General features: G+C 43.0%; 1 protein-coding gene across 5 annotated transcripts in view; it reads left to right on the top strand.

Annotated features, from left to right (window-relative positions):
• Positions 1 to 14,715: 14,715 nt before the first annotated feature.
• The window catches only part of POLD3 (DNA polymerase delta 3, accessory subunit), a 109,357-nt gene continuing 105,693 nt past the window's right edge, over positions 14,716 to 18,379 (top strand). For all 5 annotated transcript variants that reach the window (XR_002783644.2, XR_002783643.2, XR_010322491.1 and 2 more), the window contains exons 1-2: positions 14,716 to 14,975; positions 16,293 to 16,348. Coding sequence is in view for 1 of the 5 variants with exons in the window: in XM_010599581.3 (XP_010597883.1) it covers positions 14,916 to 14,975; positions 16,293 to 16,348 (116 nt within the window). In the remaining 4 variants the exon portion in view is untranslated. The remainder of the gene's footprint in view (positions 14,976 to 16,292; positions 16,349 to 18,379) is intronic.

The following is an 18,379-nucleotide window of genomic DNA, read 5'->3' on the forward strand; positions in this document are numbered from 1 at the left end:
CTCAAGACCCAGAAACACCTGCTGTAAAGCGTCAAGCAGTTTGGATTAGGAAGGTTGAATTGTTCTTTCATTCATAAGTACAACAAAACACAAAGGCAAAATATAAACAGGATAAACCATGAAAGGCTTAATTACCCTGTAAAAACAGAAAGTTTCAGTGAAGTGAAAAAACAAAACACTGTGATCCGCCAGGGGCTGCTCTGGAGAAGCCAGTGCCCTGGGACTGGGCCCAACTTTTGCCCTTCTCTGTGGAATCTCCCTCCCAACACCAGCCCCTGAGATCAAGCTGGGCTTGAGATGGAGTGGCTAAAAAAGGAAGGTTTTGGTGCCCTAAAGACCTCTCTCCCTCCAATTTTTTCTTTGACATGAAAAAGAGGTCCTAAAGCAAGGTAAAGTAGAGGGTTAGTGAAAAAGAGGAAGACCCTCAATGAGATGGATTGACACAGTGGCTGCAACAATGAGCTCAGGCATAGCAACAGTTGTGAGGATGGAGCAGGACCAGGCAACGTTTTGTTCTGTTGATGAGTTGGAACTGACTGGACGGCACCTAACAACAACAACAACGAAGCTAGGCAGCCCCAAACAAGGACAAGTATTTGCTATCACATCCCTTCTCTAATTTCCTCACACCCTCTAAACTTCAAATTCTATTTTGTCTCAATAGGCCTTATTAAAACTATCGCAAGCTTTGTGAATTAGCCTGGGGTGAAGTCCAAAGTCCTTAAAGATTTTGTAACTTTACACAAGAGTGTTAGTTCAGGTCCTCTGAAAAGCAGAGCCCAGACGAGATTTAACGCATAAGGATTCTTTTTTTTTTTTTTTAGTAGAATCACCTGTTGGGGCAAAAGGTTGAGTATAAGTCCCACAATGCAAGTTTGACCCCAAGTGGAGGAGCAAGGGAAGGCAGGTGTGTGTGTGTGTGTGTGTGTGTGTGTGTGTGTGTGTGTGTGGGAGGGTGGGGGTGGGGACAGGGGTGGGAAGCATCCTAGACTGCTGTGTAGTCTAAGGAGGATTGGGTAATCATGGAGCCAAAGTTGGCTGTCAGAGGAGTCTGGTCTCTCTCAGGAATATGCCTACCTTAGTATCCCTGCTGTGCTCAGTCCTTCTGGGAGCAGCCCAGAGGGAAGTGTGGCATCAGCATAAACTAGGTGGGAACTTTGGTTAATTCCACTGCTGTAGTTCGAGGTCTGCAAGCCACATTTTCATGGCCCTCTTCTCTCTACCTGCAGTGCCTCTTTCCCCAGGCTTTTTTTTTTTTTTTTTTTTTTGCCATCCCCTCCTGATCTTTTAAAACAGGCCTCAAATTTTATCTTCGTGAAGTCCTCCTTGGACTCCCTGGTCTCAGTGTTCCCACAGCATCTTGTATCCAGCTGTCTTGTAGCAGCCATTGAAGTCTTTGTAAATGTCTGTTTATATGCCTATCTCTTCCTCTAGACAGAGCCCCTTTAAAGTGGGAAACCAATCCTGTATCCCCAGATACACACCAGTAAATGCTGGGGGCATAAATGAGTGAGCAGATAGGTAGATGGACAGATGAGTATATGAATGGATACAATGTTCTCAGGGTCCTGCTCTCACTTAAGAAATTATGACAAGGCAGGAGCCCTGGTTGTACAGTGGTTAAGAAATTATGACAAGGTATAAGGTCACTATGAGTCGGAACCGACTCGCCGGCACTGGGTTGGTTGTTGGTTAAGGTAGACCAACATTCTCCTTACTCCTCATTATTTCTCATATCTGTCTCTATCTCCCTTAAGCCCACTGCTATAGCCCTAGTCCAGGCCCTCTTCTGCCATCTAACATCTGGACTATGGCAGCAGGCTGCTATCTGATCTTTTAAATCAATCTCTCCTCTGGTTCATCCTCTACACAGCATCAAAATGATATTTTAAATGCAAAGTATCCCACAATGCTCCAACAGCTCTCTCTAGAGAAGAGGGAAGGCCAACGTTCTTGGTCTGAGCTCCAAAGCACTTCCTGATCTCACTCCTGTTGACCTCTGCTGACCCTCTCTTGCTGTGCCCCACCTCACGCCCCAGGTGCCCACAACAGAGGACTGCCCACGGTTTCCCCAAATTCACATGGCTGGTCCATGCCCCTGTTTCCTCCATTTTGCCTGGTAAGGAATTGTTAAAAAATAATCAAAACACAAAGAAATCAAAACATAGGATTTATTGAGCAGTTATGCTACATGCATACAGGGAGACCATTTTGCTTCTAAAAAATAAAAAGGCTCAATGTAAGCTAGTTACAATGAAGCTTTTAAAGAGAAGAGGCGGGAGTAGAATAGAAAATTATCCACTGGCTAATCTTAACATAATTGATTGAACTACGTCCCCCACCCTCCCTTAATGAGACCAGTTGGCATCAGGTTGCTAGGGGGTCTCTGGCCTGGGGGTGTGGGGGATTCATTTGTACAACTCTTTAGTTGTAGTCTGGAGGTTTAAAAATGATTAAAGTTACTTCAATTATTCAGGGAATTCCAGCTGTTATCTTTCAGGAAGCAAGGGAAATTACCTAAAGTTACATTCTTTGCATTAGATAAACTCTGAGCTAGTTTATGGTTAACAAATGTCTTTGTCACAAAGGGGGTTTGCAAAGATTTAATCTCTGTGTCAAAATGGGCCTCAGTTTCCTTGTTATTAACACTCTTTTGGCTGGAAAAAAGAAGTTAACAATGCAGCAATGTAGCTTAGCAGTTTTGGGTAAAAAACAAATTAGCAAAGCTGCAGGCAAGAACTTTTTTGCAGTTGTGGGTCTGGCTTTTATTTTTCAATTTTGGGCTCCGGTAAGAGAAACCCCTTGAAATCAAAGTAAGATATCTATTTTTAATTTTATTTCACAGAACGAACTCAACTTTTAAGATTCTCCTCAAGGTCATCTCCTCTGTAACGACTTTCTGACCCTCTTCTCCATGGAGAATTGACCAGTTCCTCCTTTGTGTGCCTGTTGTACTTTGTTGTATTTCTTATACTTTTAGTGTACAAAAAAAAACAAAACAAAAACAAATCCGTTGCCACTGAGTCAATTCCAACTCATAGTGACCCTATAGGACAGAGTAGAACTGCCTCGTGGAGTTTTCAAGGAGCACCTGGTGGATTCAAACTGCCAACCTTTTGGTTAGCAGACGTAGCACTATGCCACCAGGGTTTCCATTTTTACTGTGGGACCCATAACACTCCATCCCCCGCCCCGCAGAGTGAGTTCCCTGGGGGTAGGGCCAGTGTTACTGGCCTGGAGGATGTTACTGTTTCATTTATTCATTTACATTTTGTTCACTTACAATTTACTCTCTTACAGTTTACAGCAGAAACACTAATTTGCATTCAAAAGAACAAATTCTTTTGAAATTTTATTCCTTTTTTTTCTATCTTGTTGCTTTTTCATCTCACATCTTTTCCATCATCTCATAGTTCTTATTGTGCTTTATTTTCTTAATGGCATCTTTGGTTGTGTTATTTCAACACAGACACTGGGCTTGCTTCATTTTCATAAAGAAATATATTCTTTTCCATTTTTTTTTAATTTGTGGTCCCCTCAATTTAGCTGTTATTTTCTTACCTTTGTTGAAGACATGGTCAAGAAATATTTCACATACCAGAAAAAATTTTAAGAAAAATAATAGTACAAAAGATATTTGTACTATTATATGGCAAAAGACACTCAGCCTGTGTGTTGAGATCACTGAGAGTGATGAGGACTGAGGCCCACTGTAGAGCTCACGACTTGACAAAAGATGACAGCCAGGTGTTAGGGTTTTTTTTTTTTTTTAAGCCTGAAATCTTACTTTAATGTGAAATCTCCTATTCTTTAAGTTCAGGCAATTAAATCAATTAAAGTTGGGCCCACAGAACGTTTTTAAATTGACTGTAGATGCCCTGCCTTCACTGTTAATCTTAACGCATGGAAGAATCACTGGCAGCTCCTGATAGAGGAAGACAAAAGGAGGGTGACTCTGCCATCTGCTGCTCATTGGCGGTACCTGCCAGGACTTGATTAGGATTCAGGCACCACTGTCCATTGCTGCTGAGTTAATTCCAACTCACAGTGATGCTATAGGACAGGGTAGAACTGCCCTATAGCATTTCCAAGGCTGTAATGTTTATAAAAGCAGACTTTCCCCTGAAGAATAGCTGGTAGGTTCAAACCGTTGACCTTTTTTTTTGGTTGGCAGCCAAGCGCTTAACCACTGTGCCACCAGGGCTCCTCTGGATGCTGCTGTAAAAAAAAAAAAAAATGTACTCCTTAAATGTCAACTCTGGAAGGACTGGTGATGGTAGTTGTCCACCTGCCCCATTCCCTCATCGTACGAATGGGGTGTCTGAGGCACATGGAGTTCTTACATCCTAATTTTTTTAATACCCAGAAACCATCCAGCCAGCTAATGGGGAAAATCCACGAGCAGAATTTGTCCTCCAGTAAGCATCAGGGGTGTGACAGGGAAGGATGGGGGAGAGGTGAAAGGATGGTAGAGGGAGCTGCCAAAGGAAGTTGGGGGCCATTGCAGAACTCCAGAAAAGGGGTAAAGGCTAAGGTAAGAACATGGAGAGAAAAGAGTGAATTTGAAAAACAGTGCAGAAAGAACACAGTCAGACTTGGTGGATCATGAAAATGAAGGGGTTAGACTGCCAATGCCTGCCAGTGAGTTGCACTTTGTGCTATCGATTAATCTCTATAAGCCTTCCATTTAACCATTCATTAACTCCAAAGTGTTTTGGCTTCATACTGGCACCAGGACACAGGCAATCCATTGTGAGGTGGATACTGAATCCTTCTCCTCATCCCCCAACCAATCTCCCTCACTCGCCTGTCAGGGATCTTGGACTAGTGGAGGCCAAGAAACTGGGTGTGAGTCCCAACTTCTGTCACTTTCTGGCCATATGATCTCAGGGCAAGTCATTAAATACCTGGGAACTTCAGTTTATTTAGCTGGAAAAAAAAAAAAGCTGAACAATGGGGAAATGATAACAATGACTCCTTGTATGAGGCAGTTACACTGAGCCAAGCTGTACATGAGCTAATGTCTAACAGCTTATTGAAGAATCACACCCTGATGAGATGGGTACTACTACTATCCCTGTTGTTCAGATAAGGACACTGAAGCTGAGAGTGATGGAATAGTTTTCCCAAGGCGACATAGTGCTGTAAGTGGCAGAGCTGGAATTCAGATCCAGATTGCTTATTTCCAAAGCTTTATTACTTTTTAATTTTTTATTGTTGTTGAAAATATACACAGCAAAACACACATCAATTCAACAGTTTCTACACAGACAATTCAGTGACACTGATTACATTCTTCAAGTTGTGTCACCATTCTCACCCTCCTTTTCCTAGTTGTTCCTCCCTCATTAACATAAGCTCAGTGCCCCCTAAACTTCCTATCTAACCTTTTGAGTTGCTGTTGTCAATTTGATCTCATTTAGATAGTTCTTAAAAGAGCATAATTCTCAAGGCTAACATTTTCTACTGATTAAGCTAAACTGTTGTTTGGTTTTAAGAAAACATCAGGGGATATTTTTGGTTTAAGGTTTAAAGATTATCTCAGAGCAATAGCTTCAGGGGTTCATCCAGCCCCCTTGGCTCCAGTAAGTCTGGAGTCCGTGAGAATTTGAAATTCATTTCTGCATCCCGCCCCCTTTGATCAGGATTCTTCTACAGAATCTTTATCAAAATGTTTAGTAATGGTGGCCAGGCACCATCCAGCTCTTCTGGTGTCAAGGCAAAGGAGGCAGTTCAAAGGTTTATTACTCTTAGTTGCTGTATCAGTTAGCTTTTGGTATAAAACAAACCACCCCAAAATGAAGAGGCTGAAAACTACATTTTATTTAGCTAACAATTCAATAGATTGGCTAGGTAGTTCTTCTGGTCTTGGCCAGCTCATCTATGTTGGGCTTCCTTATGGGTCAGCTGTCAAGTTAGATGATCTAGCATGGCCTCACTCACATATTTACTGACTGGCAAGCAGTCCGCTAGCAACCTTGGTTCTCCTCCATGTGGCCTCTCATCTTCCAGTAGGCTAGCATAGGCTTATTTTCATGGTGGTCTAGGAATCCAAGACCAATAAGAGAAGGCAAGCCCCAGTGCTCAAACATGTTTCTAGTCAAACCAAGTCACAAAGCCAGCCCAGAGTCAGTGTGGAAGGGCACTTTCAAAGGGTATCGATAGAGGGTAGGGAATAGTTTGTGGTCATTTTTTGCCATAGCTGCTAAACTGTAATCCCTGACGATCGATCTCACAGAGTTGAAAAGGGATAGACATCAGCTTTATAAACTTCTACAGAGCACTGTCCAGATGAGAGATGTTGTTGAATTATTAGCACTGTATTTTACTAGCACCTCAAACTCAGTATGTCTGATTAACTCCATTTCACAGCGGAGGAAACTGAAACCCAGAGAGGTTAGGTGGCTTGCCCAAGGTTATACAGCCAGAATCTGAACAGAGGTCTCTCTGTCTAGTTCTCTTCAGCAACTTGATTCTTTATTTGCTTTGTTCTCTAGTCAGTTTTCCTGTGTGGGTCTTATTTCCTCAACTTAACTAAAAATTTCTGGAGGACTCAGAACATACCTTCTACTTCTTTTGTGGCCCCCATAGTGGCTAGCATTGTACTAAACACACTTGGTACAGACTTGTCAAATGACTGAATCATCTGTTCAACTATTCACTTTTTAAGCAAACATTTATTGAGCACCAACTATGTGATAGGCCCTGGACACTGAGAATACCAAATTAAATAACACACCATCCCTTTTCTTAAGGAACTCATCACCTAGTAGAAGAGACAGCAAATCGACATTGTGATCTCCCATGGTAGAGAGAAGCGAAGAGAGTTATGGCAGCGAAGAGAAAAAAAAAAAAAAAAGGAACTCTAAATCAGCCTGGGAGTCAGAGAAGGCACTGTCTTCTTAAAGGCAAAGGAAAACCAGGGAAGGCACTTCAGGCAGGAGGCACATACACAAAGGCTTGTAAGTGCAAAACAGCATAGTGTGTGCGGGGCTTCTCAGCAATCCATGTTGCTAGAACATAAGTAAGAAGCAAGGAGGGGTAAGAAGGGAAGGTGAAGAGGTAAGAAGCTTAAATGTGATCTTAAAAGCACTGGGATCTACCCAAGAGAAATGAAAATTTATGCCCCCAAAAGAATTGTACACAAATGTTTTTAGCAGCAGTTTTAGCACCAAAACTGGAAAAAATCCAAATGTCCATCAATTGGTGAATGAAAATGGAGCAATAAAAAGGAATGAACTACTGATACTTGCATGAACATGAATGAATCTTAAAAACCTCATTTTATATGAAAGAAGCCATGCACAAAAAACTACATGCTGTATGGTTACATCCATAGAAAATTTCTAGAAAAGGCGAAACTATAGAGACAGAGAGCAGATTAGTGGTTGCCAGGGATGAGAGCTGGGGTTGATAGCACAAGCCTGGATCAAGGGGATGAGGGAACTTTTTAGGGTGATATAAATGTTCTAAAATTGGATTGCAGTGATGGCTGCACAACAGTATAAATCTACTAAAACTCATCCAACGGCACGTTTAAAACGGGAGAGTTTTATGGTATGTAAATTGATCCTCAGTAAAGCTATTATTTTGGAAAGCTATTAAAATAAACCAGAGGAGAAATTTTAATCTGGTGAGCGTCATGGTCAAATTGGCCTTTTAGAATCATCTCTCCGATGGGGAATGTGGAGGACGGGCTGGAGGGGGCAGAACCAGAGACAAGGAGACCAGTGGGGAGGCTGTGGTAAAAGTAAGGCTGAGAGAAGGCCAGGCCTGTGCTCCGGGAGTAGCAGCAAGGATGGGACCAAACCTGACCCCTGCTTTTAAGAAGGGTGATCTGTGAGAACCATGGCTCCTGGGGACTGCTATATAGGGAGGCCAGCTTCCTGGAGGAAGAAGTACATGGTGAAATTGCCCAGAAGATAAATGGTCCCTTTGTGTGGCTTAGTGGGGTTCTGAGAGGCAGAGATGTTGACAGGCTGAGGATGTACTTCTGGGTATATGTCAACTCTGAGAACAATGTGGGGAGTCTGGGCTGGTAAGTTAGAAATCCAACCCTCCAGAACAGGAGATGAGGCACTCCTCACTGATCCCACACTTCCTGGCCCCTCTGGCCAAACCACAGTCAGGAGACTCCCTTGCAGCCTGGCCATGACAATGCTGCTCAACATGCATTTACTGCTCCTTTCTGCCGCAGGCCTGGGGCTGGGATGGGGACCAGAGATGCATCGGACATAGGCCTGTCCTTGAGGAGCTCACAGTAAACTCTGGGAGAGAAACGTAAGGTGCTGACATTGCTTTCATTTTTTTAGCAACTGTACAAAAACTATGCTGAGAAGAGATTAGGAGAATCTACGATAGGCCACTTTGTGGGTACACGGCCAGGGCCTGTGGCCACCTGGTGCCTGGGCTAAGAGAGAGTGTGGAATGTGATTTCATGAGACAAGGCAACCTATGCTTGTTCCTAACAAGAGGAGGGGGCAAATGAGAATGCCCAGGCCTGGGGTGCCGGCTAAGAAGAGTTTCAGAAAAGAAAATCTGGATGGGAAATTTTAGGTGCGAAACATGGTAAGCCATGCAACGTGGCCCCTCTCCACACCCCTCACATCTTTAGTACACTACCAAAATCTCCAAATGCCTGATGTGATCGGATGTCTTGTGGAATCAGGCTGAGCCAGATGAGGAACACCACCAGCTGGGTTCTATGCACAATCAGCAGGAGGCTATGAGAGATGCCATGAAAGAGGATGGAGAGTTTTCAGACATATACAGGAATGGAGGAGAACAGAGAGTGGACAGGAGTGTCAGGCAGCTGGAAAAGCAGGAAGCAAAGGCTTGTGGATGCAGGTGCACGCTGGCAATACTGCAGTCTGACATTGCTGAAAAGGGAGTGGGATAGGACCAGATTCAGGGGCCTTGAATGCTCCATCCTCCTCTGCTAAAGAAGTTGGGGCTTTATCCTCAAATCGACGGGGAGCCAACTGAAGGTTTTAAAGAAGGAGAATAACATTATCAGATCTGTATTTTAGAAATATCATCCTGAAACTGGTGTTAAAGATGGACCAGTGGAGGGCAAGACTGGAGCAGAGATGAGGGGAGAGAAGATGAGGATGAGCATGAATTTCTTTTATTAGCAGAAAAGCAACTTAAAATAAAGAGTGATGATAGTGAGAGTTTAAAATGGGGCAGTTAGAGGGGCACGATAGAGGCACCTCCCCATGGGACAGAGAAAGGGGAAATGAGAAAAATTAGTTTGGGGGAAATCTACCACCTGATTTTGTCTTTTACTCCAGAGTCTTGGAAGGAAATACTGAAAGGTAAGCCAAAAAAACTTGTTGCCATCAAGTGGATTCCAACTCATAGTAACCCTATGGGACAGAATAGAACTGCCCTATAGGGTTTCCAAGGAGCGGCTGATGGATTCAAACTGCTGACCTTTTGGTTAGCATCCGAGCTCTTAACCACTGAATTAGTCAGCTGAAGATGTATGGAGCGTTTACACAATGAAGTGCTGTGTGTAAAGGCTTAATGTATAGGAATTCCAGCTGCAATGCTCTTTGCTGCTTCCCATGCCTGTTTAGGATTTGGTCTTGGTCTTAACTTTTGTTCATAAAGGTCACACCTCTCCCCCCATTTCCAATCACTGAGCCTTTGAAGGAAGCTGGATTTCCCCAACTATCTTAATGTTCACTCTGATAACAGACCACTTAACAATTTCAGTGGTTGAGGGAAAGGTAGACAACGCCTTCCACAAACAATATTCTGTAGAACAACAAAAGGCATTGTAGAGCAGAACAATATTTAATTCAATTTCATCCATCCATCTATTCATTCAGCCATTCAGTCAACAGCCAACAAATATTTGCTAAGGGCCTACCTCTTGCCAGCTATGGCCACGCTGGATGCTGGAAATCCAGGGGTCAAAAGACCTTTGAAGAATTCTGATTCCATGGGAACTCAGGCTCTACTGCATGCCCTCCTATAGATCCAGGCCTGCAGTTTCTGAGGCAATCCTGACTGCGGATATTCTAGGCGGAAGAGACCCCAGAATGCCTGTCATACTTTTTTCTAACACCCACCACCACTTCCAACCCTGTTGCTTAGACAGATATTATAAACTTCATGACCACCCCCACCCCCACCCACTATTCATTTCCACAAAGTTAATTGGCCAGAGGTGTCTTCAGTTCCTCTTCTCACTCTTCATTCCTTAATTAACTCCAATCTGCCTTCTGTGCCTCTCACTTCTCTGGCTAAGGTCCCCAGAGGCCTCCCAATTCCAAATCCATTGTATTTCTCTCAATTCCTATCTAACACCATTTGGGGGAAGCATTTGACACTGTTGATAACTCCCTCCTTCATACTTACTTCTCCTTGTTTCCACACTGCACCTCCTACCCCTTCCTTCTCCTTCTCAGTTCCCTTTGTAGGCCTTTCCTCTTTAACTGCAGATGTTCCCTGGGATTCAATTTTCAACTCTATCCCTGGGTGATCTCATTGCCTCTCATGGCCTCAGTGACTGTCTATATGCTGTGGGTCTCCAATCTAAGTCTGTGCCTAAGCACAGACATATATCCCACAGCCTACTGAACATCTCTAGCTGGGTGAGTCCTATTCTTCTCTTATGACATGGTTTTGTAACTGTCTATTAACTTATTTGTCTCCAACCAGGGCCATATGTGTCTTGCACTCTATTGTTTTTCATAGAGAGAGAGAGAACAAGTAGAAGGAACTCAATGAACAATTGAAGAATGAATGAATGAGGAACCTGTCCACTGGATGTTCAGTATTCTGAAAAAAGATACTGATAATCAGAGATAAAAAGATATGCTGAGCTAATCATGTTCATTAATTTAGGAATTACAAAATGGAGAATTGTTGAGAAAATCTAAAGTTACTGACAAGGCAAAAGCCAGAGGTAGAAGTTGAGATAAGCCATGGCAACCTACAGCTGTTTTAAATTAAAATTATGAGGACGTAGAATCTGTGGTTAAACCAAAGAAGAAAACTGAAAAGTCATAAGAGGGCGAAGCAACGGTACCAGGAGAGAGAGAGAAACGATGAGGCAAAGAGACCAGCCTGGCCCATCAAGACTGTGTCTGGAATGGCATCTGCCCCTTCTTTGCTCACTACTCAAGCTGAGCCTACATAACATTTCGCCAGGAAATCTTCCTAACCAGCAGTGTTTGGAGGCCAGAGAGCAATGGTCTCTGAGGGTAGGATCATAAGCTTCTTTCTATCTCTGAGTGCCAGCCCCCATACTTATTAGATCCAGGAATGATTTACTTAAGAGAAAATTTTTCATAGCTGATTTTGTCATTTTTACTTTCACCATCATCATTCCAAAACACTCTCCCAGCCCCCAAGGAAAGAGAGAAAGGAAAATAGTATACAAAGCAACTGCAAGATGGAGGTGGGGGTGGGGGTCCTCCTGGTCATTTTCTGAAAGTCTGAGTCAGCAAAGGTAGAAGTGTGAACTTCTGGTGATTGAGCTAATGAATCAGGAGGCTGAATGAGGTGTGAGTGTTTCTGGGGGTAGGATGGGGTAGCCATGCGTGTGAAACAGGGGAACCAGTGTCTGAGTGTTGTCTTGTCTTGGCTTATCCACTTTGTTTGGGTAACTGAAGGATTTTACACTGATTTTTATAGAACTGATAAGGTTTTAGAATAAGCACACCTGGAGGTTGGTGTGTCCTGGCCTTAGAGGAGGCTGTACATTCCACAAAACAGTCTATACAAGATACACATGTTCTCATAAAAGCGGAAAATACAGGCTTGTTGTGTGTTGTTTAAAACTATAACAATGACAATACTCAGAATACATTTCTTATTTTTGCCTAAAGTAAGCAGAGGGATTACATGGTGTCTAGCCCTGGATATCCAAGTCCAAAGCTTTCCCCATATTTCCTCTGATCCTCAGGCTGGGTTAGGTGCCTTCTCCAGGTTCCCATGGCACCCTGAGCTTCTTTAACACTGTATTGCTGTTGACCCTTCACAGAAACTGTAAACTTCCAGAGACAAAGACCATGATGTGTTCCCATTAGGCACATAGGGCCTGGTATGCACCAGCCCTTTAGTAATGTTTGTTGAATGAATGAATGATCAAATGACTAAATTCCTTGGTCAGTAAGTCCCGGGCCTCTGGAATGACCCTTGGATAGTTATGTGACCACTGAGTCATAAATCTTAATCTTGTACTCCCTGGTTTGGACCTGTTACCCTGCCTGGAATGCTACCTACCAGAGACCTATGGCAGCCCTAAAGCCCAGTTGGCTGATGAGAATCCTAGGTTGCTACAACAGATCCCCTTTTTCGGTCAGAGGCCTGGCCCCCTTCCCCTACCCTGAGTCTGGGGTTCTTGTCTGCATATAGGTTGACCACTCTTCACCCCCACTCTGATATTGAGCCCTATCTATATTTCCCACCCCATGTCAGGATCATTAAGATTCTCCGGTGTCAATAATTTCTAGGATAAAGTGGGGATGGAGAGAAAGAAAGGGGAGGGCCAGGACACACCAACCTAAGGTTTCTAACACCAACCTTAGGTTCCTTTTTGAGACTTAGGTGCTATAGAGTCTTGATCCTATGGCTCCCACTGCTGGTATCACCTGACACTGGCATCCCCAACAGTTTTGTCTGGCCTCATTTGGTTAGCAAATACTTCGGTTGGTTGTTTTAGTTTCTGGAGAACTGCTTTTGTTCTCAATTCTGGGCACTGGTGTCAAGTCTCATCCTTAAGGAATGTTAGGTTGTTGTTAGGTGCTGCCCAGTCAGTTCCAACTCATAGTGACCCTACACACAACAGAATGCGACACTGCCTGGTCCCATGCCATCCTCACATTGTTATGTTTGAGCCCGCTGTTGTAGCCACTGTGTCAATCCATCTCCTTGAGGGTCTTCCTCTTTTTTGCTGATCTTCCACTTTACCAAGCATGATTTTCTCCAGGGACTAGTCCCTCCCAATATCATGTCCAGGGTATGCGAGATGAAATCTCATCATCCTTACTTTTAAGGAACATTCTCACTGTAGTTTTTCCAAGATAGATTTGTTCGTTCTTCTGATAGTCCATTGTATATTCAATATTTTTCACCAGCACCGTAATTCAAAGGCATCAATTCTTCTTTGGTCTTCTTTATTCACTGTCCAGCTTTCCCATGCATATGAGGCAAATGGAAACATCCTGGCTTGGGTCGGGTGTACCTTGGTCCTCAAAGTAACATCTTTGCTTTTTAACACTTTAAAGAGGTCTTTTGCAGCAGATTTGCCCAGTGTAATATGTCATTTGATGTTCTGACTACTGCTTCCATGGGCATCAAGTGTGGATCCAAGTAAAATGAATCTTTGACAACTTCAATATATGTTTATCATGATATGGCTTATTGGTCCAGTTGTGAGGATTTTCGTTTTTTTTACATTAAGGTGCAATCCATCCTGAAGGCTGTGGTCTTTGATATTCATCAGTAAGTGCTTCAAGTTCTCTTCATTTTCAGCAAGAAAGGTTGTGTTATCTGCATATTGCAGGGTGTTAATGAGTCCTCCTCCAATCCTGATGCTGCATTCTTCTTTATATAGTCCAGCTTCTTGGACTATATGCCAAGCATACAGACTGAATAAGCATGGTGAAAGGATGCAACCCTGACACACACCCGTCTTGATTTTAAACCACGCAGTATCCCCTTGTTCTGTTTGAATGGCTTCCTCTTGGTCTATGTACAGGTTCCTCATGAGCCCAATTAAGTGTTCTGGAAGTCCTGTTCTTCTCAGTGTTATTCATAATTTGCTATGATCCACGTGGTTGAATGCCTTTGCATAGTCAACAAAACACAAGTAAACATCTTTCTGGTATTCTCTGCTTATAGCCAATATCCATATACCTCGTTTACCGGGACTGTAAATTTAAAAAGTGACTTTGATTCTGTAGGAAGGTACTGTGGGGTTGGGTGAGAGACAGATGCCAGCCATACCTAGAAGCAGAATGTTAGATGTGAAAAAAATGTGAAATTATTCACTACAAATTATCTGGTAAGCAAGGTAAGCACCAAGTTTACCTTTGTCTGTTTTTTTTTTTTTTTTTATTGGACAATCTACCCCTGCCTCTACCGGAATCACTCCCCCTCTTTTATCCCATCTGGAAAACCTTTCCTAGTTTCTCAATTCTAAGGGATCATAACAGGCAGTACTTTATCGCAGCTGGCATCACTCTGTCCTAAAATTGTTTATTTCTCTGCATCTATTGTTCACTGTTGTTTCCTCAGTGCCTAAGAAGTGCCTAAAATACAATACCCAAACCCATTTTGCCATGGAGACTCACAGCTACCTTACAAAACAGGGTAGAACTGCCCCCATAGGGTTTCCAAGGCAGACTGCCACATCTTTCTCCCGCGGGAAGGCTGGTGCGTTCCAACCCGTCGACCTTTTGGTTAGCGGTCTAGCGTTTAACCACTGCGCCGCCAGGGGTCCTTTGAAATATAATAATCCAAAACCCAGTGCCGTATATAATACAAAAAAAGATAGGTACTTAGTAATAAATATTTGTTAAAAATTCATGAAAGGGCATGAATTGTTTCATCAATTTACCGGTGGAATGACTATGGCTCCTAAAAGTGAGATATTTTGCCCAGGGTCAATCACTAAACGGTAGTCGAGAGCCTGAAACCCAAGTTCGATATACACTCTCTCCCAGACCACGCCTCCTCTTCCGGTACCTCTCTTCCGCCGGGTCCGGCCCGCTTCCGGCGCGGTCTCCGGAACTAGTTTGACTCTCCGGCGGCCGCCGTAGTGCGTTTCCTCCGTTGCCGTGGGAAACGACCCCAGACCTGGAAGGGAGAGTGCAACGACGTTTCCCGCCGGCGGGAGTTGCGATTGTGGTGGCGTGAGGGCCTCCGCAGGCGGCGGGGCGCAGAGCTTCTGCGCTATGGCGGACCAGCTTTATCTGGAAAATATAGACGAATTCGTCATGGACCAAAACAAGATTGTGAGAAGCTAGGGCTGGAGAGTGCGGGCAGGGTACTGGGGTCCTGCGCTCGGCGAAGGCGGCCTGGGGCCTTGGTCCCCTCTGCTTGGGGCCTCGTGGGGTCTGGTTTAGGGAAGGCAGGGCCCCACAACTAGTGCCCCAGGGCTCGCGAAGGCTCGCGGGAGAGGCCGTTCGGCGCGCGCGCGCTAGTCGGAGCCCCTTCGGTGGGCGTGTGGGGACTGTGCACCGGGCAGGGGTCGCAGAGGGAGGGGCGTTGGCTAAGCACATTTTTCTAAGTCGTCCGTACACTTATCTTGCAAGGTGGTTGCCGTTTAAAGCCCCAGTTCTGCAGTTGAATAAATTGTGCCTTAACCGGCTTAGGTGACAAGCTTAACCAACAGCCGGTTTACTCCTGCTAAAAAGCTCGGTATTGATGTAGGCTTGGCCCTCCTCACAGCGTTGCTGGAAACGAACCATACGATGGATGTGAATGTACTTTGCAAACCACTGTTGCATGTGGAGTGTGAGTTAGGGCTCTTTGGATACACATTGCATGTAATCTTTACAGCGAGCCATTGAGAGGTCGTGATAGTATCCTTAAAAGACAGCATTGAGGCAGAGAGGCAAAATAAGGGGTAGTAAGTTTTCGAACCTAGATTTCTGCCGCCAGTGTTTTCTTCTTCATTACACTGCCTTTGTCTAACCTATGTAGGTCTTATAACTGTTGTAAGCTCAGCCATTTAGAATTGGAATAGACTTTGAGAAGAGAGTGACAGACATACTGAGTCAAGGAAGGGTGGAAGGAAGATCAAGGTTTGATGGCAGCCATTCCCCAATCTGACCTCTGATACAATATTCATCCACTTTATTAATTTATTCCCTGATCCCTACACCACCTATACCCTTTAGTGTTTGTAACCTGCAACTTTGTTTAGAAGTTACTGAGTCATACACTTCGAAGTAATCTAACTTCTAGATGAATTTTAGGATAGTTTTGGGTGGTGACCCCAGGATTTCACAGAATGTGAAGAAGGATCTTGGTAAAACTAGGAGTGTGGGGAGGAAAAGGAGTTTTTTCCTTCTGTATATATTCAGCCTTTTTAAAAAGCTTCTTTTGTGCTAATTAGTCTGTGCAACAAGCTTCTCAGTATTTGTAAGATAAATATCCCGATTCTTTCTGACCAAATGAATGGTTCTTGGCAAAACTAGGGTGTAAGCTATCATAATTTATAAGGCATAATCATCTGAAAACAGGACACTTTAAGAGCAGACCCTTGGGACTAATCTGTACTCTGGAGTCATCTAATAAAACGTTTTAAAAATTGCTCCTTTTTGCAGGTGACATACAAATGGCTGAGCTATACACTAGGAGTTCATGTTAACCAGGCCAAACAGTAAGTCCAATTTACTACTGATTTTAATACATTGTAGTGTTTTGTTTTTAACTCTACAGGTAGCCTCTAGATTAGAGCTATTCCCCCCTTCCCACCCCAGGCGAATGGGAAAGGATACCATTTTTACCACCTTTTACTACTTTTGTTTATCTTAAGAGGTAGGTGAATTGGTACACAAATATATGGTGATAAATTTACTGGATTTATTTACAGTCTCTGGCTAGCATCACTTAATTATTTTGCATTTATTAAATGGGGCAACCGACTCTGTTTACATCTTAGATTTATATTGCCTCTTAGCTTACATTTCCATTACGTTTTCACATAAGCTCTTTAGGCTCATCTCTGAATGCTATTGAAACACTTCTATAATGAGGTCAACAGGTGTTTGACACAAGCTGTGTAACAGTGTAAGATGGTAGAATTATTTAAAAAAGGATGGTGCAGAGTATTTCTCTTCTTGAATTTTGACATGTCACCTTTCTTTGCTGAAATTTGTGGTCCAATTTGAGGCCAGAAGTGAAAAGGAAAGCTTTTGAATTAATTTTAACATTTTTTGACCTGAAAAGTGTACAGATTTTATCTGTGTTCCAAAGGGAGGAAATGATGAGGACATTATATATATATACATATATATATACATATATATATATGTATATATATATATGTATATATGTATATATAAATACCCATTTAGTTTGTTTTGTTCCTAAGGGTGACCTGGTTTTTCTCTGTAGGAACCTTCTTAGAGTCATAGGAATAATTTGTAAGTCTTAGGAAACTGCTGCTCCCTAGAATGGGCTGTTTTGGCTTTGTTTGGGTTGCTATTTGACAGGCCTAGGAGTCTGATTTTGACTGTGATTTCATGCCCTTGAGACCTGAAACTCTTGGCCCAGGGATGGATTTGTACTGGTTTTGACTGTCTGAGATTGTTGTTGCTAAGACCAGTTCTGGCCCAAACCCAAGAGGTTCAGGTAGCTGTGGGAATGGATATCTTTTAGAGTTATTGTTCATTGCAGTTATGCGTGTTCAAATATGAAATAAGGTAGCTGTTCTAGGGTTGTTGAGTTAACAACGCATGACTGAAGACTGGCGTTCCCGGAAGGTGAAATCAAGTTGCCTGCAATCTTACGGTAGCTGCCATGATTATCTGTAATTTTTATAGCATTATCACATTGTCTATCCCCTGCCTCTCTACTCAACTTCATCCCATATCACTCTCTGCCTCACTTGTACTTTAGCCATATTTGCCTTTCTGTCCCTCAGATATGCCAGGCTCATTCTCACTCTAGGATCTTTGCACTGTTCCCTTTACCTGGAATGCTCTTCTCCCAGCTGTCCCTATCTTTTCAGATTTCAGCTCAAATTTCACTTATTACTTCCTCTAACAAGTCCTCCCTAATGCTCTATTTCACGTATTCCAGCCCCTCCCTGTTTGTCATATCACTCTGTTAATTTCTTTCATAATTCTTTTTTTAACAGCTTTATTGAGATCTAAAGGAGCCCTGGTGGTGCAGTGGTTAAAGCTCTCGGCTCCTAACCGAAACTTCAACAATTTGAACCCACCAGCTGCTCTGCGGGAGAAAGATATGGCAGTCTGCTTCCGTAAAGATTACAGCCTTAGAAACCCCATGGGGCATTCTACTCTGGCTACATGGTCACTCTGAGTCAAGGGGGTGAGGTGGACTTCACCTCTTCAAGGGAAGATGTAGAAGAGCATGTAGGATGGGAGATACTGTTGTAGCCATCTTTGGAAAATACCATATGCTACATCATGATATTTTCAGTGCCTGGCACATAATAATAAAAAAAAAAAAAAAAAATTTTTTTTTTTTTTTTTTTGCACATAATAGGTGTCATTAAATATTTGTTGAATGGATAGTAAGCACTATGGTAGGTATTTTCACAAACATTTATTTCATGATCTTTATAACAATCCATTGTGATGGGTTTTATTGACCTCTTTCAACAGATGAGAAAACTGAGAGTTAGAGATTCTTCTCTTACCTTTTTTTTCTTTGCTTATAGCGG

This window comes from Loxodonta africana, chromosome 7, assembly GCF_030014295.1.
Source record: "Loxodonta africana isolate mLoxAfr1 chromosome 7, mLoxAfr1.hap2, whole genome shotgun sequence".
NCBI lineage: Eukaryota > Metazoa > Chordata > Mammalia > Proboscidea > Elephantidae > Loxodonta > Loxodonta africana.